The 27,085-nt window shown below is 43.8% G+C and overlaps 1 protein-coding gene across 1 annotated transcript in view; it reads right to left on the bottom strand.

Moving 5' to 3' along the window:
* Window positions 1-24,432, bottom strand: part of LOC146027211 (uncharacterized) — a 35,095-nt gene extending 10,663 nt beyond the window's left edge. Inside the window, exons 1-3 of the mRNA XM_083158167.1 lie at window positions 23,607-24,432; window positions 22,252-22,754; window positions 10,560-10,757 (exon numbers count right to left, since the gene is read on the bottom strand). Coding sequence (XP_083014293.1) covers window positions 10,560-10,757; window positions 22,252-22,754; window positions 23,607-24,023 — 1,118 coding nt within the window. The 5' untranslated portion in view covers window positions 24,024-24,432. The remainder of the gene's footprint in view (window positions 1-10,559; window positions 10,758-22,251; window positions 22,755-23,606) is intronic.
* Between the last annotated feature and the right edge of the window lie 2,653 nt (window positions 24,433-27,085).

Raw genomic sequence — 27,085 nt, 5'->3', positions numbered from 1 at the left:
TAGCACCCACCATTCATTCCACCAGAATGTGTGCTGCAAAATCCAAATATCACTCCTTCCCAGGGGTTAAAGTGGGCCGGAACGCACCGGAACTGAGTTCCGGCAGTTCAAATTGAAGCCGGAACTCAGTTCCGCCTCCTTCGCCCACCCAGCCTGCTGCTGCTGCCGCCCTGCCGAGAATCCATATGGATCTCTCAATGCGCGGGTAGTCGGGGACACGCCGATGTGGGTGCTACTGCTGCGGCTGCCGTGACTCTGTGTCTATGTGCCCCGCTTGGCGCTCACAGTCACAGCCGCCTGTCACAATAGAGACTCTATTGAGTGACAGGCGGCTGTGACTATGAGCGCCGAGCGGTACACAGCGCCGGGCAGGGACTGACCTGACTGCCTCCCCCTCCTGCTGTTGGGATTGGCCACCAAGGGGGGACAGAGGAGGGACCTGCGCTTATGCGCAGGCTGTCACGGCAGCAAGCTAGAGCGGAGTGGACGCTGTGCAGCCTCGAGTCCAGCGCTGCGCTTACCACACGCTGCCTTCGCTGGACGGCGGAAGCTAATTGCAGTAGCCCCCGCCAGGAGCCCATTCTCACATCAGACAAGTTGGACGACAAGTTCAACTATATTACCCCCAACAAGTAAGTCTGTGCTTCTGTGGGGAGGTGGCTGGGTGGGGGACGCGGAGGGATTGAGTTAGGTAGGGGGGGCTGGCGTTGGCGGGCCTTTTCTCTGGCCTCGGCGCCATTTTCCATTTTACTGCGCAGTGCGCACTCAGTCTGCTTCTCCCTGCTCTGACCTGCCCCCTCAGCGAGTTCCCTGGGGTCTGCACATGTAGAAATACGTGCATGTGCATGCTCAGACCTCCTCCACCATTGGACCCAATTCGGGCCCCGTACCATCAAATCTGAATCCCCCCCCCCCATGTTACCTCCCTGTGGGCTGCCTTTCCTGTGTGTGATTAGCAAAAATGCTACCAATAGGAATCCACAGCCATTAAAGCCAGTGCACAGACTGGCTCATTGTGGTGGCAGATTTTACTGTGGAGGCAGCAGCCCTGTACCCGCTACCCGCACTGTGGGGGCATAAATGTGCCTGGCACTCTGGGGGCATGTATGTATCTGGCATTGTGGTGGCATATCTGGCACTGTGGTGGCATATCTGCCACTGTGGTGGCATATCTGACACTGTGGTGGCATATCTGACACTGTGGTGGCATATCTGGCACTGTGGGTGCAGATCTGTTTCTGGCACTGTGGGGGCATAAATGTGTCTGGCACTCTGGGGGCATAAATGTGTCTGGTACTCTGGGGGCATGTATGTTTCTGGCACTATGGGGGCATATCTGGCACTGTGGAGGCATATCTGGCACTGTGGGGGTATGACTGGCACTGTGGGGGCCTGCCTGCCACCGTGGGGACATATGTATCTGGCACTGTGGGGTCATATGTGTAATGGGCATCATGTTGTGCGGCATAATGGGCATCATGGTGTTTGTAGTAATGTGGAATGGGCATTACGGTGTGGGGTGTAATGTGTAATTGGCATCACAATGTGCGGCATAATTTGTAATTGGCATTACAGATAGATAGTATATAATGATTTCAGTATCCTGTCATTGTTTGGGCTTGATTTGTGAGGCGTACTAGGTAACTGTGTGGGCCTTTATGTTTTTATGATGCCCCCTGCTGAATACCTGCCCCCCACCCACCACTGAATACCCTTGCTACCATGTAAGGGTGGCATTAGGGGCGTGGCTTATTCCAGGTGGGAGGTGCTATGGGTGTGGCCCGAAAGGGTGGGTGTAGAGGGTTGAGTTCCACCACCTCCCTTGGACCACTTTAAGCACTGCTCCTTCCCTTCTGAGTCCTGCCATTTTTGGTCACATATGAGGCATTGCCGTACTCAGGAGAAAATAGGGCACAGATTTTGGGGTGCTTTGTCTCCTTCATTCCTTGTGAAAATGAAAAATTTTGAGCCAGAACTGCATTTTTGTGTAAAAAAAATGTAATTTTTCATTTTCACAGCCCAGTTGTACCACAATTGGTGATACCCCTGGGAGTTTGAAATCTACACTATACCCCTAGATGAATTCCCTGAGGGGTGTAGTTTGCAAAATGGGGTCACTTGTGGGGGGGTTCCACTGTATTGGTGCTTCGGGGGTCTTGCTAATGCAACATAGCACCCACCATTCATTCCACCAGAATGTGTGCTGCAAAATCCAAATATCACTCCTTCCCTTCTGAGTCCTGCCATTTTTGGTCACATATGAGGCATTGCCGTACTCAGGAGAAATTGGGGCACAGATTTTGGGGTGCTTTGTCTCCTTCATTCCTTGTGAAAATGAAAAATTTTGAGCCAGAACTGCATTTTTGTGTAAAAAAATGTAATTTTTCATTTTCACAGCCCAGTTGTACCACAATTGGTGAAACCCCTGGGGGTTTGAAATGTACACTATATCCCCTAGATGAATTCCCTGAGGGGTGTAGTTTGCAAAATGGGGTCACTTGTGGGGGGGTTCCACTGTATTGGTGCTTCGGGGGTCTTGCTAATGCAACATAGCACCCACCATTCATTCCACCAGAATGTGTGCTGCAAAATCCAAAAATCACTCCTTCCCTTCTGAGTCCTGCCATGCACCCAAATGGTATTTTTTGGTCACATATGAGGCATTGCCGTACTCGGGAGAAATTGGGGCACAGATTTTGGGGTGCTTTGTCTCCTTCATTCCTTGTGAAAATGAAAAATTTTGAGCCAGAACTGCATTTTTGTGTAAAAAAATGTAATTTTTCATTTTCACAGCCCAGTTGTACCACAATTGGTGAAACCCCTGGGGGTTTGAAATGTACACTATACCCCTAGATGAATTCCCTGAGGGGTGTAGTTTGCAAAATGGGGTCACTTGTGGGGGGGTTCCACTGTATTGGTGCTTCGGGGGTCTTGCTAATGCGACATAGCACCCACCATTCATTCCACCAGAATCTGTGCTGCAAAATCCAAAAATCACTCCTTCCCTTCTGAGTCCTGCCATGCACCCAAATGGTATTTTTTGGTCACATATGAGGCATTGCCGTACTCGGGAGAAATTAGGGCACAGATTTTGGGGTGCTTTGTCTCCTTCATTCCTTGTGAAAATGAAAAATTTTGAGCCAGAACTGCATTTTTGTGTAAAAAATGTAATTTTTCATTTTCACAGCCCAGTTGTACCACAATTGGTGAAACCCCTGGGGGTTTGAAATGTACACTATACCCCTAGATGAATTCCCTGAGGGGTGTAGTTTGCAAAATGGGGTCACTTGTGGGGGGGTTCCACTGTATTGGTGCTTCGGGGGTCTTGCTAATGCAACATAGCACCCACCATTCATTCCACCAGAATGTGTGCTGCAAAATCCAAATATCACTCCTTCCCTTCTGAGTCCTGCCATGCACCCAAATGGTAGTTTTTGGTCACATATGAGGCATTGCCGTACTCTGGAGAAATTGGGGCACAGATTTTGGGGTGCTTTGTCTCCTTCATTCCTTGTGAAAATGAAAAATTTTGAGCCAGAACTGCATTTTTGTGTAAAAAAATGTAATTTTTCATTTTCACAGCCCAGTTGTACCACAATTGGTGAAACCCCTGGGGGTTTGAAATGTACACTATACCCCTAGATGAATTCCCTGAGGGGTGTAGTTTGCAAAATGGGGTCACTTGTGGGGGGTTCCACTGTATTGGTGCTTCGGGGGTCTTGCTAATGCGACACAGCACCCACCATTCATTCCACCAGAATCTGTGCTGCAAAATCCAAAAATCACTCCTTCCCTTCTGAGTCCTGCCATGCACCCAAATGGTATTTTTTGGTCACATATGAGGCATTGCCGTACTCGGGAGAAATTGGGGCACAGATTTTGGGGTGCTTTGTCTCCTTCATTCCTTGTGAAAATGAAAAATTTTGAGCCAGAACTGCATTTTTGTGTAAAAAAATGTAATTTTTCATTTTCACAGCCCAGTTGTACCACAATTGGTGAAAACCCTGGGGGTTTGAAATGTACACTATACCCCTAGATGAATTCCCTGAGGGGTGTAGTTTGCAAAATGGGGTCACTTGTGGGGGGGTTCCTAACTTTTAGCATCTTATGGTGCCTAGAAACCTACATGGTGCCTAAAAAATAATCTCATAAAAAGGTGGCTCCAAAATCAAGTAGGTGCTCCTTTTTATTATGAAGCCTGTGGTTTGGTCAACGTGCACACTAGGGCCACATATAGGATATTTATGAAAACAAAAGAATTGGGGGAATCAATTTTTAGTCACATTTCTCTAGTAAAATCTACTGTGTTCCTTAGAAAAATGTATTAAAATTGAAAATCTGCAAAAAAAATGAAATTTTGAAATTTCACCTACACTTTGTTTTAATTCCTGTGAAACACCTAAAGGGTTAACAAACTTCCAAAATGCTGTTTTGAATACTGTGAGGGGTGCAGTTTTTGAAATGGCATCATTATGGGGGTGTCACATACAAGTCCCTCAAAGTCACATCAGAACTGAACTGGTCCCTAAAAAAAATCAGTGTTTGACATTTTCTTGAAAATTTTAGAATTTGCTATTCATATTTTAAGCCTCCTAGTGTCCAAAAAAATTAAAAGGAGGTTGAAATAATGATGGCAACATAAAGTAGACATATGGTCTTTGTTAGTTATTAACTATTTTGAGTGGTATGATTATTTGTCTCACAAGCAGAAAATTTAACATTTTGAAAATTGCAAAATTTTCAATTTTTTTACGACATTTTGGTATTTTTCACAAAAAAACACAGACTGTATCGACCAAAATTTACCACTAACTTGAAGTACAATGTGTCACGAGAAAACAATCTCAAAATCACTGGGATAAGTAAAAGCAAAAAAAAGTTATCCCCACTTAAGTGATACATGTCAGATTTGAAAAAAAGGGCTCTGTCAGGAAGGCAAAAACATGCTGCGTCGGTAAGGGGTTAAATGAGCAGTTGTGACTCCCCACAACCTCACCAACCAATACCCATGTATTTTTGGTCTGGTTGTTTAGCAAATAAGTTATACAGGATACAATCCCCATTGAAGCTTATATTGCTGGGAACCTGAACTTTTTTTAAAGCAGCAATCATTTACATGGCAGGAACCCACATTACTGGCCAACTGTGGCATATTTACATCTGGCCCCATGTGTCTGGAACATAAAGCTAGTGGAATATAACCCATAGACCTAGATCGTAGAAGTTTGTTGGGCAGAAATGCACCTCTTTTTTTTTCTCCAGTTTTTGTGTGACCAGTTTAGAAGAGGGAATGCAAGAGAAAGACCTGTGTCAGCTGCAACTACAGTGGAGTCCTTTTGGAAAAAGTCAGAAAGTGGAAAGCACTACATTTTGCAGTTCACATTAGTGACCACAGACATAACTGGGGTGGTGCGAAGAGTCCAATTGCACACTGTCTCCTTCCTCTACCCATTCCATCTCTAATCCCATACAACATTCAAGAACTTAACTTGAGAGTGCTTTGATATTCAGTCACACTGTTCTTTATTATATTTCAAGATGCTTACCTACCAGGGATTAAAACCCATCATATGTGGCATACATTTATGATCAGCATTGTATCTGAGCAGATCTATGTTGTGTGTGGCTGCATACTACACAGATCTGCTCAATTGCAATACTGATTTATATTTTTTTCACACAGTACAAGTAGCTTCATATAGTTAGAAATCTCATCATTTTAATACTGGATCAAATAGCTCAATGGCTAGGGTGTTTGACTGGAATGCAACAGGTTATCGGTTTGAATCCTGGGTATGGCAGTATAAATGTGTTATTTATGAACTGAAGAAAAAGAGGGCATGTGGCACGGGGTATAAAGAGGATTTGTGTGAGTGGGGAGTTCAAATGTAGTTCACCATCTCCCACCTGGAGCAAGTGCAGCAGTCTGGGGAAGCAGCAGATTACCAACCCTGGACAGTAATATAAACATTAGTATTTTATTTATAGATACTGTTTACAGGGCTAGAGGTGGACTTGGGGGTCAGGTGCCATGGGAGCTGGAGTGTAGGGGCATGTAATTGACAGGCTTTGCGCTATCGCTATGTCCACTGTTAATAGCGGACTGCCTTTCGGATACTGGCCACAGCAGGTGCAGAGGAACCACAACAGCTGAGTGTCACTGCACAGCAGCCCGCGGCTCCTCCCTGCACCATTGATCAGTGGCTCCCAAAGCCATCGCTGCACCCCCTTGACACCTACAACCGCTTCAGGGGACACACGCAGGGCAGCAGCACAGAGGTAACCTCCGGGAGGGAAGGTGGAGGCTTCCGGGTGTGGGTTGCCACCGGGTAAACCGGGGGCACCATATTATTGCCTGCACCGGGCACTGTAAAACCTAGTTTCGGCCCTGCCGTATGGAATACAGGATTAATACTGTATTTAACACTATGGACGGTCTATAATGTAGGCTGTATCAAACATTCAACTAATTTAAATAAGTAGTCAAGAAAAGGTTAACATGCCATAATAAATAAATACATACACAAACATGATAGAACCAGTACCACACTTTCTAAGCACCCTATGGTAAGTCTCCTGTGTCTTCTTCCTCATAGCTGCTCTCTGGTCTAGTGCACTGATTGAGGACTCAGATCCACACACAGCAAACTTGGTATAATAAGCCATGCGCAGCAGCTCCCATTATTATATTTGCTTTTGTTGTCATAATTTGAGCCACTTGCCAAGAGTAGGCAGATTTGTGGGCAACCGTAAACCCCTATGGTGCAACCAAACCTTTAAGCAACAGTATAACTGAATAGAGTATATACAGTAAGCTGTAACAGCTAGACTCTCCATTTAACAAGCTCTATAAGAATAATATATGTCATGGTTGAGATGTACTCTTTGGAGCTCACATAATCTTCGAGATAATTCCTGCAAACCCGGACTGACGAGATCATCAAAATGACCAAAAAACTTGTTAATGCAGAACATCTAGGTCTACAAGTTCTTTCAAGTCAATAAAAAAGTCTTTTTTTTCCCCCCATTACCACTATCTCTATACCACTGATCATCTCATCCTATCCGATATATTAGAGAACTGGTTTTAAAACAGTTACACAATGATTAAACTATATTTATATAGTGTATAAAAATTAATCAAGTACTACAATGACTAGCTTTATTCATAATACTTAATGGTCATGTAATAGGAGATTTTATTCAGCAGTTAAAGTTCATAAGTGCCGGCTTTGCGTGTTGATAGGTATTATACTCCTAGTTTAATTACACACCTTTTTGCACACAAAAAGAAATGGGTTTTGCCGTTTTCACAATAATTAAAAAAAGGCTTTTGAGGGGGATATTAATTTTCTCGTAATCAGTTCCAGAGGTCCTTAATGCTGAATGATCTAGATAGATAGGCAAAGATAAATGAGACATACGCTGTGCATGCAGAGTATAGCACGGCATCTGCTGACATTTAGCAAGTAAGAAGGGAAATTAGGTATATATATATATATATATATATATATAGTATATGTAGAGAGAGAACGAGGTCCTACTGGACCTCTATCATCGGGCAGGGGTGCACAGCTCGCACAGCGCTACCCAGAAATGTCAATCACCTACCCCCTGGCAATGAGCATATAACACCCCGGCAATGAGCATATAACCCTCTGGCAATGAGCATACAACCCCTGGCAATGAGCATGTAACCCTTGGCAATAAGCATGTAACCCCTGGCAATGAGCAAGTAGGTGGAAAAAAATTATACTTTATTTGTGGGGGCAAAAACTGTTTTGACGACGGGGCGCAATATTCTAGTTAGGCAACAGAAAGACAGAAGTGGGGAGAAACTTGAAAGGGGATGTAAAAATATAGTATGAATTCGTTTTTTTGGACTGTAGCACCTGATATTTCCATGTGGTCCCCCATCCAAGTTCTAACCAGACCCAACACTGCTTAGCTTCCAAGATTAGATGAGGTTGGGCACATCCAGCATGGTGCGGCTGAAGAAAAGCACATAAAAAAGGGAAGCATGGAAATATAATATGAGGGATATTATTGAAACTGTGCAGAGAATATTATGCTAGAAATTAAAAAAATACAGAAAACTAGTATAAGAGTGGTAAGGCTCATACCCACTAGACGATATTGGTCACATCGTTAACACCCCCCCTCCCTCGTCCAAGCCTGTTCAGACGAGGGAGTACATCGTCAACGACAGCCATGCTGCATCATGACCGTCATCTCCACGCCTACCCCACCGTCGACTCCGTTGTGTGCGACATCGGCAAGTGTGTATGCCAATATCTACGTCGGCGGGATCATTGTAGTCTGTAGGGGCTTTATTCTAGATTGTCAGAACAAAAATCAAAAAAGATAACATTACAAAATAAGTTTAAAAAAAAAAACGGGTTCAAATTACAGTAGTTCGTATAACCCCTGAGATAACAATGCATTGAGATCAAAATCCCAATTTACCTTACATCTAAGCAGTTTGCTTTTCCGATCAGTGCCCCTAAGGCCAGGTACACACCAGAACGATGGCCTGTTGGCACAATGGTTGGGACTAATTCCCTTCGTTCTGGGCCAAGTCAGATTGGCCATAAACTTACTGCTCAATTCTCTGAGCAGTCCTTCCACTATCTACACCACAACATACACAATATCTGCTGATTGTCCTTTATTATTTACTGAATATTTTTTTTCTCTTGTATACATTGTAGTGTACTTAGCTGTATAGCTGCAAGCTGGCGTATCTAACTAAAGTGGCAGCCTCAGGAACTTCACTGGATACAGATTAGGGGCGAAAGGTGGCCGTTGCCTTTGCACCAACAATCCCTCTACTATAACCCCCATGGTCCGCCCTCCCCGCAAATTCATGTAATTATGTACACTATAGGGCTTGAGGAAAAAAAATAGAGCAAATGCAGGGTAGCATAAAGTATCGAAGTTGCCACACTAATTTGCGGCCAAGAGAACTTTGTCCATTATTGGATTCCACCCTATGACTGTTGCCATGTTGATTATTCGGTACTTGTTTCCTAGCACGGCGCCCACTAAACAAATAGTTTAGTGGGCTATTCTGCGTAGGAAAATCACATCGCGTACCATGTATAGTGCTGTATGATGCATGCGATGCGATGCCCACATTAAGTGCACAGGAGTGCTTATACAATGAAATATCGCATAGGATCGCATGGCACCAAATGCGATGCGATATTTCGTTGCATAAGCACCCATGCCATGTGATGTGATGGGTGCTTACTATGCCATTGCATCTCCCCCAGTATCCACGCCACCCTGAAGAGTGGCGACCCCCGCGAGGGGCGGCATAACGATTACTCCAACCTTTTCATACCCCCACTATCCACGTCAGCGTGGAGTTGATTTTATATAGTGTGGCAAGCGCAGTGAGACACCGAGCCTGAAGCGTGGCGAGCCCCGCGAGGGGACGCGGCATACATGTGAAGTAATGCGCGTCCGCTCGCCACGCTTTGGGCTCGCCACACTATATAGAAACAACTCCATGCCGTCGTGGATAGTGGGGGTATGAAAAGGTCGGAGGTCGCGTTCCACCGCCGCTCACCACGCTTCGGGGTGGCGTGGATAGTGGGGGTGTTTTAGGAACACATTCACACCAGCCATATCATACATGTGAAAATATGGAAAATCGCATTGCATCGCATGTCATGCAAAAAGCGCATGTGATGCGATGCGATTTCACTACGTTAGCGTACGTAGAAAATCTGGGCATCAGGCTAGGAAGCAAGTACCGATTATTCTCTTCTTTACAATTTTCTCTACGATGTTTGGTGGTATTTTTAGTATTAGGTATTTCTTCCGTAGTGGACATATATGTGCTTATCTATTGGTCTAATTGGTTTGATCTGTAGTTGCTATTTGTGTTAACCTTTGTAAATACCTGTTTGTTAAAGCTGATAGGCTTTTTTAAATGAAGATTAGCTTGATCTCAAGTATTTAAGGAAAAAAAACTGATGCTATGAGAAAAGAGTTGTTTTCTCTGAAACATCGTCATCGAGTCTCGTTAATTATGGATGTTCATATGCTCATTGTACCTCCGACTATTTGGGGATGTGACTATATTGCCACGAAAAGTCACACCCACGATCCATAGGAAATATTTTGGGTGACTATGAGTGCAACTGCTGGAACAATAACATTTTGGGGGGTATTGTTATGTCTCTTGAGGATTTCCCACCACGCTCCAGGTGTAGTTCTCTGTTCAGGGGCAAATTGTTTGACAATGGTTTAAAGACCATAATGAAGCATTTGGTGTGTTGTCTCAGCCTCCAACTTCACCAGATCTCAATCCAATTGATAATCTGTGTTATATGCTAGAACAATATCTCTTATTCACTGTGGTTCCACCTCTCAATTTGCATCCTTGTTCCAAATACTATAGTACAACTTCTGAGGTCTTATAGAGAACATGCCTAGGTAGGTCATTACCGTTTTAGTGGCATACAGAGTAGCAACAACCTTTTAGGAATGTGGTCATAATATTTTGGTTTATTCATTTATATTTACCCAATACAGTATATCATGCTTACCTACAGGTGCTTAGAAGAGGGATAGGAGGTGCCTGCTCTTGTAGAGAGTAGAAGGTTAGGAAAAGTAGGTTACAAAAGAAATTAGATCCTGCCCCAATAAACAGAAGAGGATACAAGAACTGGGAGGAAGAGGAGCTGGGCCCTGCCCCTTGAGGAGAAGGTGAGGGTAAGAAAACTAAGAGGAACTGTGGACTGCTCCTAAGAAACAGAGAAGGATAAGAGAACTGAGTGAAAGAGGAACCAGGGCCTGCCTCCACATAGCAAATGAGGGTAAAAAGGGGCAGGCCAAGGAGGGAGGGAGGAGCTGAGATCTGCCCCTAAGGAGCAAAGGAGGATAAGAGAAATATGTGGAGGAGAAAGAGGATGCACCCAAAGATTAAAAGAGAACTGACTAAAAGGAACTGGAGCCTGCAAGCACATGAGATGCATTTGAATAATTGATCATTAACGTGTATCAATATATACATTTTTGTGATTTTTTTAACAAAAAAAAAGCACCCATATACCTATGTACACTCATATATATTACCACCTTGTTTGTGAAAGATCATAAGGAACTTGTATTTTCATTAAAACAAAATCCTATATTCTAAGGTGACTTGCCCTTCTGTAAACAAATGGAATTCTTCTTACAGAAATAAAATGGGCTATCTATTTTGTTTCCAAACTCTCAGTCTCCACTTCACCAGACATTCCATTCAGGGTGGAAACAGTTTGTGTGTGGAATATCTTGCATGAGTGCAAAATAATAAAAAGCATGTGTGTATTAAAACAGGATCAACTTAATGGGGAATAAGCATTGGGTTACATTAATATTCTATTACAGTAAAAACCTCATATTTAATAAATTTTCTCAAATTTTTTTTCTGCAACGCTTAACTGTATTTTTGTAAGTCAAATGCCAATCCAAAGAAACAGTGTCCATGAGGCCTGATTTATGTTAACAAAATAGCCTTGCACTGTTATTTTACGTATATACGTTTTACACAGCAGGCAAAAGTCTTTACAAAATAAGGTGTATTATTCTAGTGCAGCAGAAAGGGTTCATAAACAATGTTCTAGAGCAGTGAGGGGAATAAAATAACATTCCTGACATTATATTTTAAACTGCGAACCTGGTATCAAGCAGCAAAACTGTAAAATTAAATTGGTGTAATTAAAGTAGTAACTAGAATTTTTTATTTTCTTCTTCGATTCAAATTGCAACCAAGACAATGAGTTGACAAACACTTACCTCATTAAGCCTTTGATTATATTGCAGGGGAGGGTTAAGAGAGTAGGAGGCCGGTGTGCGCTAGGGAGCTCAGACTCTAATGTACAAGCAGAGATCTCCAGAAAAATGGCACTGCTGCCTTCGGTGCGGAACTCCGGAGGGGTAACTATTCAAGAAATGGGTCAGCATGTGCCATGTGCCAGTGATTACATGCCTAAGCTGTTGAGGGAACCTTAAACAAAAAAATACTGTGCATGTTACTTTGATTACGTTGTCCAAGTACAACAAAACAACGAAACGCGTCAAGGCACAGGAGCACTTACTTAGACATATTTTGGACACTAAAGGATGACCACCAGCATTTGCATTGAATCAGCTCAGACACTGCACTTTTTGCACTAGGACTGCAGGACCCCCTTCACCCTTCCTTGCTTTGGGACACCACACCAATACATCAGCTCGCAACTGGATCTGCTAATCCACAATCTTGGGAGGTCATTTCCAATCTACGAAGCAGAATTTCCTCCAACGGACATCGCTAACCAAGTTTGGTATACAGGTTCCAGATTCCCATTGCATTTTACAGAATGCCCATGAATACGAGTGAATAGGAGTGTAGGCGCAGTGCGTATAATCAGTGGTGGTAATTCTGGGCTGTAGACAGGATGTTGACATGAATGAAATCAGTGGTGGTAATTCTGGGCTGTAGACAGGATGTTGACATGAATGAAATTAGGGTTAGGATGATTTGAGAGTTAGATGCAATTAGGGTTAGAGTTAGCGTTGGACTAGAAACGGTTACGGTTATGGCCAGGCTGCAATTAGGCATAGGCCAAAAAAAGGAGTTTCAACATTTTGAGCATCAACATTTTATTTCATCCCACACCCCTGCTATAAGTGGTGCATTTTCTGTAACACGTTGAGGTGAAGAAGAAGGGCTGGAATTGCTGAACCTCTGACCCCTCTCTGCTCTTGAAGGGGGCCCTCCAGAGGGTGGAGCCTAGCAATGCCAGGCTTCTCCCCTGTATAGAATCCTGGTATTGTTATATTAAGTGATTTGCAGGCAGTCAACATAAAGTTTTTGCATCAATCCATGACCAGTGCCAACACTACAAGCATGATCAGCAATAACTGACCATTTCATCTTTCTGTCATATATTCCATATGTAAGACCCATGGAAGCTTTTCTTGCTATTAATTAAAGATGGGGAGGAAATGTTCCTTTGCACCTCACTGATTAGTAACGCCGCAGTGAAATAAAATGATACAGTTTATTGAATGCCTCTCATATGGCAACATCAGCATGTAGGCTTAATTATTTCATTGTGCCCAGTCCTATAGTTTTATTTATTTACAGTTTCTTATATAACGCAACAAATTCGGTTATAGTTTTTTATATAGTGCAGCAGATTCCATTGCGCTTTACCATTGTAGACAGTGATAGAACAAACTGGGTAACAACAGACAGACTTGGAGGTAGGAGGGCCCTGCTGCAAGCTTACAATCTATAGGGATATAAGGGGGAAACACAAGGACAGGCACCAGTAATAGCATAGCAGTCCCACCAAGTTACAAGTCCAGAAGGTAAGCTATATAATCAGTGGCGGTTTTTACCTATGGGCCGCAAACCCCCCCCCCCCCCCCCAAGGTAAAATCCACCACTGGTCTCTGCCGGTCTGTGAGACTACTCTGGCTTCACTGTGATTGGCAGCGGCTTCCTATTGGAAGTCCAACCTGCCAGTTACCCAAGGCAGTCCCATTGGGAGGTGTTCCCTCCCTCCGGGTTTCCTCTCTATGTGCACCCGTGCGGCAGCCCCAAAAACGGGTTCTGCACATGCGCAGTACTGCGAACGATAATGCACATGCGCCGGACCTGGGACCCTGAATATAACTCCGGGGGCTGATGCAAAAGCAGCCCAGATAGGCTGAGGCCAGCGCATGCACAGTATGTAAGAAGCAGGGGACCGGCGGCTGGGACTGAGATTCATTTGCGGTGGTGGTGGCAGCAGCGGGGAGCACAGCAGTGGCAGCAGCGGTGGCAGAGGTAAGAGCCGCCCCCTCCTCCGCAGAGGTAAGAGCCGCCACTGTATATAATACAAAAGTGCCTCAGAATCTATATTTTATGTTTCTTCCGCTCCTCTACCCCCCTCTTCCCACCACATTTCCTGGACTGTTGCCCCATCTCTGCCCCCACTCACACCGAAAATGTGATGACTACTGCTGTCCGGTGAGAATAATCATCCATCTCTGTTGTCTCCTGGCCAGACGCCACTATCTACCAGCCGTTGTTGTTTCCACTGTCCCTCATTAATATTATACACAGTGACGTTACTGTGTTGGAACACGGTTCCGAGCTAAACAGGAAACAATTTATGTCACCAAAAGCCTTTTAACAAATCGATGCAACTATTTGTAATTGCTTGTTTCACAAGATTAAAAGTGCTTAGCTGTGATCTTAGCCCACGGTCCTCCAGCCAGGGTGACCTGTCTTTCCACAGTTAAAGGAAGAGGGAAGCATTGTGGGTAATCAGCACCTATTTCCATCAACTAATCCATATTGTTAATATTTCTGGGATTTTAATGTAGTTACAATTTATTGCTGATCAAATGTGGTTACCTAAATTGCTGTTGGTAGTCGACAGTTTAACTGTCTTTATTAATTACAGCATAATTTAATGTTGGAGCACTAGCACTTGTGTTGGTCATTTTTACGGTTCAGGCAGTTATCAGCCGCATGACGAACCGTTTTAGCATTTTCAATGGAAATTTGGTAATATGATGTGATAAAAATGTCATTTAGTTCTGAGTAATGTTTAGTGGTTTATGTGTGATTAATCCCCCGGGACCACACACCTTCAAATTAACAATATACATAGAAGAATTATATTTAAGCCATTTTCTGATGTTTGGTGCACACATAAAACTGTCTGTTTTATTTGTTCAAATAAATATAATCTTTAGCCGGACTCACCAATCGTCTTTTCATGTAATTTTACAGGGCATTAGGGAAATATGCCCCCAATTACTTAACGGACAAGTTTACCAGAGAAAAATGTGGGAAAAACATTTTGGTCATAAAAGACCAAATAAATAAAATAAAATTGCCTTGGAAATAGATTTAACATCAATTGCTGTCAGGCTTTATGTTCCAACACACAAGGGCCAAAAGGAAAGGAAATTGATTGTTCCAAGCAACTTAATTAGTTGCAATAGGTTAGATATAAAGATATAAAGAACGTGTTGAATTTACTGTAGTTATGGATTTTAATTGAATGTAAAATAGACTGTGTATGTGCATATGTTTTTATAGAAATAGATTTGTACATATACAAACTGTTTATTCATGTAAACTAATTACCTGCGTTTGAGAACTTTTGATTTCTGATTGCCGCTGACTGTGTGTGTATGTATACAGTATACATATATATTCTGCACAAAGCATGGGGTAGCCTAAATGCTGTCAGTGACACCTCCTGATCTCACTGCTGCTTAGCCTAGGACTGGTGATAGCATTAATGCCTCGCAGCGCTGAGGTCATGGGTTGATTCCCACCATGGCTCTAACTGTGTAGAGTTTGTATATTCTCCCCATACTTATAGAAACATAGAGTGTGACGGCAGATAAGAACCACTTGGCCCATCTAGTCGGCCCCTTTTTTAAACTTGATCCTTATTTCTTTGTAAGGATATCAATATGCCTATCCCAAGCATTCTTAAATCGCTCTACGGTATTTGCCTCTACCACCTCTGATGGGAGGCTATTCCACTTATCTACTACTCTTTCTGTGATGTAATTCTTCCTCACATAATCTTCCTTCCTGTAGTTTCAGTGCATTTCCTCGTGTTCTGTTGCTCCTCTTCCTGTGAAGAATGTCTCCCACCTGTACCTTGTTAAAGCCCTTGATGCATTTGAAAGTTTCTATCATGTCCCCCCTTTCCTTTATCTGCTCTAAAGTATACATACATATACTTGGGTGGGTTTACTCCAGGTACTCAGGTTTCCTCCCACAATACAAAAATATACTGGTAGGCTAACTGTCTTGCATCAAAATTAACCCTAGAATGTGTGCGTGTACACATGGTAGGGAATAGATTGTAAGCTCCACTGGGGCACCGACTGATGTGAATGTTCAAATATTCTCTGTAAAGCGATGCGGAATATGTGTGCACTATATAAATAGGTGTTAATAAATAAGTTTATAGACGGATAGTCATTTATGGCTTATAAACACTGGAGGCATCTGAAATTGTGACTCCAAATCCTGTGTCTTTCTTAATAATTTAAAGACACTCTAGTCTAGTTTCATGTTGCAAGTAACTTGGAGAGTCTCAATAAGTTGAATGATAACATAGACCAAGATGCCAAACAGTCTCCTGTGGGCAGCAATGTGAGATGCTGCAGGAGCAATGTGATGGGAGGCACTGCTAATATGATGGCCAGGCAATGTGTGGGAGAAGACTCGGCAAGGGTGACGTCAGCACATCTGGTATCAGTCATGGGCTGGACTCTCCCTCTCTAGCTGCTGCCAGTGCTCAGTCTCTGGGAAGGGAAGCTGCTGGGATAGAGCCGGAAGAGAGGGGGGTGTGGCTGATTAGCCGGTGCAGCAGTAGTAGTTGCGACGGAGACCAGTCAGGAGCCAGTGAGGGGAAGTAGCCTGGGAAGATGAGCACGGTGCCGGGTGGAGTGGATGGGCTGACGGCAGCGAGAGGCCAGAGAGTGACTTCCCTTCCCGGGCAGCATGGGAGAGTACCCTGGACACCAGGGCCTGAAGTTGGCAGGGGTTGATGGCTGTTGTGGTGACACATACCTGAGGGGGTGGGGGCTTATTCTGTCTCCCAATTTCCTATGTAGGTTCACAGCCAGCCCCCTCTTACTGAACCATTACTATCACTTACATCATATATGTGTATATATACAGTACTAGTGACCCGCCCCTGCTTCGCACAGGTATATAAATGTAATTAGAAGAAATGTGCTAGTGAAGTATAAATATTGCATTTCAATTTTCCACACATATTTTATATATTTAGAGAGACATTGGGGCTTATAGTGTATGGGCTCGACATGCCTACATGGCATTGGCCTCACCTCCTCCACTTCTTACAATAGGACCTTTTAACATTTTCAGCTCCAGGCCCATGAGGCCCTTAATCCGGCCTTGGCTGCAAGCAATGTTATTGACCGTGAAGTGGCCACTAGGTTCTGATTACCAGTGATATCACTGGATAAACCTCTCAGTTGTGGGTCTAGATGGGTGGCCCCTCTCAGAAGGGCCTACTAAACTGAAAATATCCCTGTATTTTGGGGTGGATGTTATTGTACCTTATAAATTCATCCATCTGTTTATGTGACCCTGATATAGCCCTGGTATTTGCAGTACAATCCATTCTTTGACTAGTTATGCTAGGGAAGATATTCTCTGGAAACTACCCTAACTTGCCAATCTGGACTCTCTCTGCTCTGAAGCCACAGACACTCCCACCCCTATCGAACAAAATCAACCCTGGGGTCACATTGCTAAATGGGTTAAAAGACAATAAGAATAAGTGCCTGAAGAAAGGGTTTCAGTAAGAAAGGGTAGTGGATCTCCTTCTGCAGGGTAATAGCCCTTCTTCTGCCGGTTTTGGACCTCCTACTACTGGGTTATTAATAGGCCTCCTTCTGCCAGGTAATGGACTTCCTTCTGCTGGGTAATGGTCCTCTTTTTGCTAGGTTATTAATAGGCCTCCTTCTGCCAGGTAGTAGACCTCCTTCTGTCAGATAATAGCCCTCCTTCTGCCGGGTGGTGGACCTCCTTCTGCCAGTAGTGGACATCCTTCTGACAGTGAACATTTTTCTGCAGGGTTATTAATAGGCCTCCTTCTGCCGGATAGTCGACCTTCTTCTGCTGGGTAATAGCCCTTCTTCTGCCTGGTAGTAGACCTCCTTCTGTCAGATAATAGCCCTCCTTCTGCCGGGTGGTGGACCTCCTTCTGCCAGTAGTGGACCTTCTTCTGACAGTTAGTGAACATTTTTCTGCAGGGTTATTAATAGGCCTCCTTCTGCCGGATAGTCGACCTTCTTCTGCTGGGTAATAGCCCTTCTTCTGCCTGGTAGTGGACCTCCTTTTGCCGGGATATTAATAGGCCTACTTCTCCCAGGTAGTAGATCTCCTTCCGGGTAATAGCCCTTCCTCTGACGGGTATTGGACCTCCTTCTGCTGGGTAATAGGTCTCCTTCTGCCAGGTAGTGGACCTCCTTCTGCCAGGAAGTGGACCTCCTTCTGCAGGGTATTGGACCTTCTTCTGCCAGGTAGTGAACCATTATATATATTTATGGTTACATTAACCCCCCCCCTGCAGTTACCCATTGACCAAGTTTATACTGCCTTGACAGTGTAATATTCTCCTGTGCAGTTTGTGGCCAGTATGGAAAAGTGGGAGGGGGCCCCCCTGTCTAAAGTGACCCCAGGCCCTCCGAAGGCTTAATCCGGCTCTGCCTGTGGGTCTGGAAATTGATCATGGGTTTTACCAAGAAATGTTCATGAGGATGCGCTGAGGAAGGAGGTTCATAGAAAAGTATTTCCATTTGGGGGTCATTGCGGTTTTTCAAGTTGAAACCTGTATAAACACGTTGAGATGTGAAAGGTAGAAAATCGGGGTGCTCACAACTACTCTGGTATTGTGGGTTGGAGTAGAATAGAGAGTGTGTGAAGGAAGATAGATACTCCTATAGTGATGAAGTGTTTTGAAAGATTGGTATTAACACATTTAAAAGCTGCTTTTCCACCAGATTTGGATTCATTCCAGTTTGCTTACCGCAAAAATAGAAGCATTGATGATGCAATTTCTCTGCTGCTATATACTGTTCTGTCGCATTTAGATAAAAGCAATACATACGCTCGGCTGCTGTTCATTGATTTTAGCTCTGCCTTTAATACGGTGTTACCATCTAGGCTAATCTCTAAGTTATATGATCTAGGGGTAAGCGACTCTTTATGTAACTGGATAGGGGACTTCTTGACTGATAGGCCCCAAGTGGTAAGAGCAGGTAAACTGTGCTCAGATCTAGTTATGCTGAGTACGGGGGTCCCGTAGGGGTGTGTGCTAAGTCCGTTTCTTTATTCAATCTTTACATCTGATTGTAAACCAGCGTATGACTCGAATGCCATAATTAAATTCGCTGATGACACAACACTGATAGGCCTCATAGACAATGATAATGAAGCAGCATACAGGAGTGAGATTCAGTTACTAACCGAGTGGTGTAACGCCAATAATCTTTTCTTAAATGCCAGTAAAACAAAAGAAATTGTTGTAGATTTTAGAAAAAGGAAATCTAAACCGATCCAGCCAGTAGAAATCAATGGGACAGTTGTGGATCAGGTTCCTAATTTTAAATTCCTAGGCACTTACATTTCAGAAGACCTGACATGGTCAACTAATGTTAACTGTCTAGTGAGGAAGGCCCATCAACGCCTTTTTTTTCTTAGGATGCTTAAGAAACAACAATTATCGCCACCAATTCTATTAAATTTCTATAGATGTGCGGTAGAAAGCATCCTTACAAACTGCATTACTGTGTGGTATGGGAATTGCACTGTAGTAGAGCAGAAGCAAATCCAAAGGGTAATAAAACTGGCTCAGCGAGTAGTGGGGGTTCCTCTTCCATCAGCTAATGATATTCAGAGGAAACGCTGCTTGCGTAGGGCACACAGTATTGCTAAGGATAGAACCCACCCAGCAAATGTGCTGTTTACTTTGTTACCTTCTGGCAGACGGTTCAGGTGCTTGAAAAGTAAAACAAGTAGGATGAGGGATAGTTTTTTCCCGAGGGCGATTTTAGAAATGAATGTTGAAATGGGTTAGGAGTTGGTGGTTGGGTTTGCCTATGGACTATCTTGTATTTTATTTGTTGATGGTTTGTATTGGATGGATGCTAAACTGAATTTTGTCACCCTATTTGGGGTGATGACAATAAAGAGGTATCTAATCTAATCTAATGGCCAAAACGATATGCACTGCAGGTGAGGCAGATCTAACATGTGCAAAGAGAGTTAGATTTGGGTGGGGTTTGTACTTCAAACTGATATCTATATTGCAGTGTAAAAATAAAGCAGCCAGTACCTTCCCTGCACAGAAACAAAATAGCACCCAAATCTAATGTAGGGTACACACCAGGACGACCACCGTCGTTCACGACCGATAGACGACCATGGAACGATTTCCCTTGGACTTCCCGGGAGCTCCCAGGCAGTCCCCAGCAAACGATTAGCAAAAATTGTGTTTTTTTGCGGAACGATCTAGATCCGATCCCGATGCGCCCGCGATGGTCGTTAAGACGGTCGGATCGCTGGTTTTTGTTTTTTTTGCAAGAACACATGCGACCGTCGTCAGATGGGCCTTTGAAATTTGAATGACGGGGCTGGACTAGCAGAGGGGGGAGGACTAGCAGAGGGGGATAGGAATAGCAGCAGCCATTTTAAACCAGTGTATTTCTGCTTTGTTACTAGTGAGGCTTGGTTTATACCTGCTGGACATAGCTATTTACACATTACTTTGTTTTGCCTGCCATTACAAAGTGTCTTTTAACCCTGCACTATGGAGAATGCAGTGATGGGTAGTCACCAGCAACAGTACCTGCTCTATTATGCAGTTTTGAAGCTCAGGCGTCAGAGAGCCCAGCGCAGGAGAGAAAGATCATGCTGGACAAAGCAGTGGCTACTTCAGCGTCAGACTCGTTCGCACATGCCACTGCTCAGGGACATCAGGGAGAATAACCCAGACGATTTTCGTAACTTCTTGAGGATGGATGATGCCACATTCCAGGAATTGCTGCGTCTGGTGACTCCCCACATCGAGAAGCAGGATACCAAGTATCGCATGGCTATCCCTGCTGAGGAACGGCTGGTGGTGACCCTGAGGTTTCTGGCGACAGGACGGTCTCTTGCTGACCTAAAGTTTGGATCCCTCATCTCCCCGCAAGCTTTGGGCCTCATCATCCCGGAGACCTGCAAAGCCATTGTGAAGGTGCTGCAGTACCAGTATTGCAAGGTAAGGATGAAATATACACTGTACACTTTATTGTGCAAACAAAATATTTTTATTTATAATTTAGGCCTAGGACAGAAACAGGTTTTTTAGGCCTTTCATGGTTAAAACATGTAAAATAGTAAATAGATTGTGTCAACACAAATATATTATAATACCATATATAAAAGATATTGTACAAAAACACACACTATATATAAAGATTTAAGTATGTATGACCCAGTTTAAACTTTCCCAATAAGTACGGGCTACTGTGTGGCAGAGGATGTCTGCCGCAGATAAGTAAAGGCTGCGGCCCACATAGCGCATGGCGCAGATGCAATGGTCCCGGCCCCATTGATGTGCGCCATACGCCATGTGAGCAGTGGCCATCACATACCTGCAGCTGAGACCATGTCTGCCGCACAGTACCCCATACTATTTGCAAAGACAAAAGGGTAATAAATGGAGTTTGCTCTCCAGATTGAGGAGAATCCTGTTCTCCCTCTGGTAATGCAGGTACAGGTAGCAGCATATAAAAAGAAAAAAAAGACACTCTGGTAACTTCTGAAAAAGGCCCTTACAACAGTAGGGATAAGGTACTGTGTGGCAGAGGATGTCTGCTGCAGATATGTAAAGGCTGCGGCCCACATGGCGCATGGCGCAGATGCAATGGTCCCGGCCCCATTGATGTGCGCCATACGCCATGTGAGCAGTGGCCATCACATACCTGCAGCTGAGACCATGTCTGCCGCACAGTACCCCATACTATTGGCAAAGACAAAAGGGCAATAAATGGAGTTTGCTATCCAGATTGAGGAGAATTCTGTTCTCCCTCTGGTAATGCAGGTACAGGTAGCAGCATATAAATAAACAAAAAAAACACACTCTGGTAACTTCTGGAACATGCCCTTACAACAGTAGGGATAGGTACTGTGCGGCAGAGGATGTCTGCTGCAGATATGTAAAGGCTGCGGCCCACATGGCGCATGGCGCAGATGCAATGGTCCCGGCCCCATTGATGTGCGCCATACGCCATGTGAGCAGTGGCCATCACATACCTGCAGCTGAGACCATGTCTGCCGCACAGTACCCCATACTATTGGCAAAGACAAAAGGGCAATAAATGGAGTTTGCTATCCAGATTGAGGAGAATCCTGTTCTCCCTCTGGTAATGCAGGTACAGGTAGCAGCATATAAATAAACAAAAATACACACTGTGGCCCTTGTGTGGCAGAGGATGTCTGCTGCAGATATGTAAAGGCTGCGGCCCACATGGCGCATGGCGCAGATGCAATGGTCCCGGCCCCATTGATGTGCGCCATACGCCATGTGAGCAGTGGCCATCACATACCTGCAGCTGAGACCATGTCGATGGTAAATGATAAAGTAGCCTATTTTTTAAGACAGATCCTCAAAAACAGGACACTCTGGATCTTCTATCAGTAAAGAACTGTAGAATTTACGGTACTTGGGGGGTTGAGAAGGCTGTGTAGGTGTTGACTGGGTATGTGTTGGAATTGTGCTCGACTGGCCTGCTACGGTGGCAGGCGGAGTAGGCACTGGTGATTCTAATGACAGTGGTGTGTCTGGTGCACTACCAATGCCAACTATTTTAGTGCCACTGTTGAGATACCCTAAACTGCCATTATACACCAACTCCATGCATAACTTTTCAAAAGTAAGTTGCTGGTCAGGAGCCATGTTGCGAACACACTCTGCCACATAAGTGAAGTAGTTGTCATGTTTGTCCGGGTTTCTTTGCAGGACTTGATGTGCCCGCATCATAAATTCTTCATGTGCCGCTGCTTCTCCTTTTTTTCCTTTGCCACGCATTTTTTTGGCACGGGGGAGTGGTGGAGTGGGTTCCAGGGTGGGTGGCGGAGTGCGTGCCGGAGTAGGAACTTCGTTCGATGTGCATGCATTCTCAGATAGGACAGATAGGTCTGGGGTTGCAGGTGGGTAGTCACCAAGCTGTAAAAAAATTGAACATGTTTACTAATCAATTCTATTTACTTCTAATTTCAGTTCCCTACCAGCGTGAATGAATGGAAAGTCATCGCAGAGGAGTTTGAACAGCGATGGAACTTCCCAAATTGCGGTGGAGCCATTGATGGCAAACATGTCCGCATAGCCCAGCCTATCAATAGTGGTTCCTACTATTTTAATTACAAGGGCTATTTTAGCATTGTACTAATGGCTGTTGTTAATGCGAACTATGAGTTTATCTTCCTGGATGTAGGAAGGAATGGCCGTGCATCGGATGGTGGCACTTTCAAGGACACAAAGTTCTACGAAAGGCTCATAGCGAACACCCTTCACTTGCCGTCTGTCCAGGAAACTAAACAGGGGCTTAACTTTGTTTTTGTGGCTGACGAGGCTTTTGGCCTGCACGAGCATGTCATGAAGCCATATGCGCAAAGGGGGTTGAACCATGACAAAAGGATCTTTAACTACAGGCTATCCAGGGCACGGCGTGTTGTGGAAAATGCTTTTGGCATCCTGGCAAGCCGGTTTCGCATTTTCCACACTGCCATTAACCTGAGGGTGGACAAAATTGACTGGGTTGTCACGGCGTGCTGTGTCCTGCACAATTTGCTCCGCAGAAAAGCCACACAGCAAAGGGCTACAGGCACAGCACTCCAAGAAGACCAAGAACTGCCAGAGGAGGTAGTGCAGATATCCTCCTTGCAAACCCCAACACAACGCTACACAGGGAGTGCACGAGCCAAACAGGTGAGGGAAGAGTACATGGCCTACTTTAATGGGGAGGGCGCTGTGGATTGGCAGGAGGAATCAATTAGATAGCCAAAAAAATAGACTCACCGATGCAGACTGCGAATTCTCCTCCTCCTCCTGCGCCGTGACTTCTTGGTTTTCATGTTCTACCATAAGGACTACTCCTGTCCTCATCGACTCCTGGCTGAGGGTGAATGTCAACCGGTCATAGTACCAGAGCGATGTTTGATACATCTCGTCGACTCCAGCACCAGACTTCTTTGCAGCCTCCATCTTCTTGTGTTCCTTTAAGAACACCGTGCGCATATTCTGGATGCGTTTCCTCACCCATTCAACATTGGCCTCTGGATGAAATGGAAGACTGTAGCGTGCCAACTCCTCCAAGGCTTGGTTTCTTTTCATTTTGTTTGAATACTCCTTGGATTTTGTTCTCCACAGGCATTCGTGTGTACGATATTTTTCAATAAACCCTTCCAAAAACTCTTGTTCCTTTGCGTTGGACATTGGGACTGTAAAAAGATAAAACCATTTTAGTTGTTATAGTTATACCCATGTTTTGTTTCATATTTAAATTTTTATAGTTATAGTTACCAGTTTACCTAGTTCTTATGTTTTAAGTATTTAAAATGTTAATAAACTTTTATGAAAACCACTATACATTTTATTGTGCAGATTGCTATTCACACACACAGGTGAATGGGGCCTAGCAGAGAGGAGTGCATGGAATACTGCAATGGTGGACAATGGTTTATGTATATATATCTATATATACACAAACACACACACACACACAGGTGAATGGGGCCTAGCAGAGAGGAGTGCATGGAATACTGCAATGGTGGACAATGGTTTATGTATATATATCTATATATACACAAACACACACACACAGGTGAATGGGGCCTAGCAGAGAGGAGTGCATGGAATACTGCAATGGTGGACAATGGTTTATGTATATATATCTATATATACACAAACACACACACACACACAGGTGAATGGGGCCTAGCAGAGAGGAGTGCATGGAATACTGCAATGGTGGACAATGGTTTATGTATATATATCTATATATACACAAACACACACACACAGGTGAATGGGGCCTAGCAGAGAGGAGTGCATGGAATACTGCAATGGTGGACAATGGTTTATGTATATATATCTATATATACACAAACACACACACACACACAGGTGAATGGGGCCTAGCAGAGAGGAGTGCTTGGAATACTGCAATGGTGGACACTGGTTATATGTATACACACACACATGGGGCCCACCCAAAAAAAACAGTGACATGGTCGGGTGCACGGTTGCCAAACCAGTGCTTTATACACACTATATACATTGGTGGCAACAGTGGGCATGCATAGAAGAGCATTGGGAGTGCAAACATACCAGGTTGTTGTTCTGGGAGATGAGACAAGAAGGAGAGTCCAACTGCTGCGCCAGCGCTGTTTGCTATGTGGAAAAACATGGCGCCGGGGGAGTGTTTAGGAAATGCCACTCAAATAGGCTGGATCAAACGACGGACGCACCGACGGACGGACGACGGAGGCGGCAAAAAACACTCACGATCTGCATACGATTGACGGTCGGTCGGCCTGGGATTGACGGATCCTACCTGCAGCACGTAGGACCAAAGATGCGACCAAACGAGCGGCGTGAACGCGCATTGGATCGGAATCGGATCAAATAAATGGCAAAAACACACGATAGTACACACAATCTGCATACAACCGGTCGGAATCGGATCTAAATTGACAGAATCGTGCCCTAGTCGTCCTGGTGTGTACCTAGCATAACTCTCTCTCTCTGTACATGTTACATCTGCCCCACCTGCAGTGCATCATGGTTTTGTCCATTAGAGAGTGAATTTGCTTTTGCAAGTGAACCAGACCCAGTATCTGATGGATTACACATAACAACATCCTTTGTAAAATATATATATATCCCATCTTAGTAAATTTCTCCCAGTATGTTTATGGTTGGAGATATCTTTTACAAATCTATGGTAATAAGTCAGAGTGAGACCAAACAGCATCTTACCGCGCGTTACCTACATGTTTAAGATATGGAAATTAGCATGGCTTTACTCGTCCTTTTAATGCAAGAAGAAAGGATGAGGCTGTATATGTAGTTAGATGTACTTTGTTACAGCAAAGATCCATCTGGCTAAAATGTAGTCTTGTTATCAGATAAGGACCAGTGATTTCACTATTAATTAACCTTTAGCATCTCCAATGCAGCGCTTAATTGAACGTCATTAGTGTGTGTGTGTGTGTGTGTGTAGTGCAGCGCTACCTTACACAATGCGGTTGTTTTGCTATTTTTTTTTTTTTGGGTGGCTTTAGATCTAATATAGAATAAAGATTTGTGTCTTCAGAATTGCTGCCAATGGAAGGAACGTGAAGAAAAACAGTAAATTAAAATATATTTTTTTTTAGTCACAGCGTAATCTTATTTATTAAATCCAGGCCTTCAGCCAGAAGGATAGGATTTCACTTCTAACACAAAGCATGTATTCCCCAGCACTGCAAACAGGGCCCTGAGTAATTAGCGAGGGACCCCCAAGCTTTTTTTAATTTATTTTATTTTTATACGTAAAATAAAAACATTGAGCTGAAAAGTTAATTTTGTCATACCAGCCTTGGTACCACGTATGGGACCACATAATAGGTATATTAGCCGTGAGTCTGCAATTTTGCATCTCAGTCAATCACCATACATATGGAGCTATTTGATCATGCATACAGACATTGAGATTTCTAACTATAAGAAGCTCCTTGCACTTTGTAAATAGATAGAGCAGATCTATGTAGTGTGCAGTAGGGCGGAGTGAAAAAACTGAAATTGAGAAATTCAAAATCGGCTAGTGTGGAAAAGATGTGACTTGACCTGAATAAGAAACGTGCAAAAGCATTTTGATCTGAGTCAACATCTTCTGTTCTGGCAAGAGGCCTGAAGTTTCACTTTTTTGGTGAAAATGACGAAAACTATGAAGATGCTCCGATCTAGTTAAAATTATGTCAGGATGTCTTAGAGTGGTTTATTAATATACTTTAGCATAGTAAAAGAGAGTACAAGATTGTCCTAGTGCAAAGTGAATGACTTTGGTGGGAGAAAAAATCCCTAATAATTGACCCATTTTCATGGTCACAATTGTGAATATTGTGTGTTTTCTCCTGAACGTGTTTATAATAGAAGAAGCACAAATACTCTAAATGGAATTTCGGTGACACTGTGTGAAATATAACACTGCATAATAGCCCTTAATCAGACCTGATCCCAGTACAAATTTGTTCTCAAAATGGGCAAAACAAATGCTGCATTGCAGGTGGGGCAGATGTAACGTGCTGAGAGAGTTAAATTTGGGTGGGGTGTGTTGAAACTGAAATCTAAATTACAGTGTAAAAATAATGCAGCCGGTATTTACCTTGCACAGAAACAAAATAACTCACACAAATCTAAAGGTGGCCATACATCTACAGATCGATTGTCAGATTGGGTGGGTTGGAACAAACAGCTGGTAATATCTGAATGACAGTTTTTCAGCATTTCAAAGC

Source organism: Crinia signifera, chromosome 8 (genome assembly GCF_055691185.1).
Source record: "Crinia signifera chromosome 8, ASM5569118v1, whole genome shotgun sequence".
Taxonomy (NCBI): Eukaryota; Metazoa; Chordata; class Amphibia; order Anura; family Myobatrachidae; genus Crinia; species Crinia signifera.
Note: the sequence above shows the minus strand (reverse complement) of the source record. Positions and strands in the feature narration are given on the sequence as shown.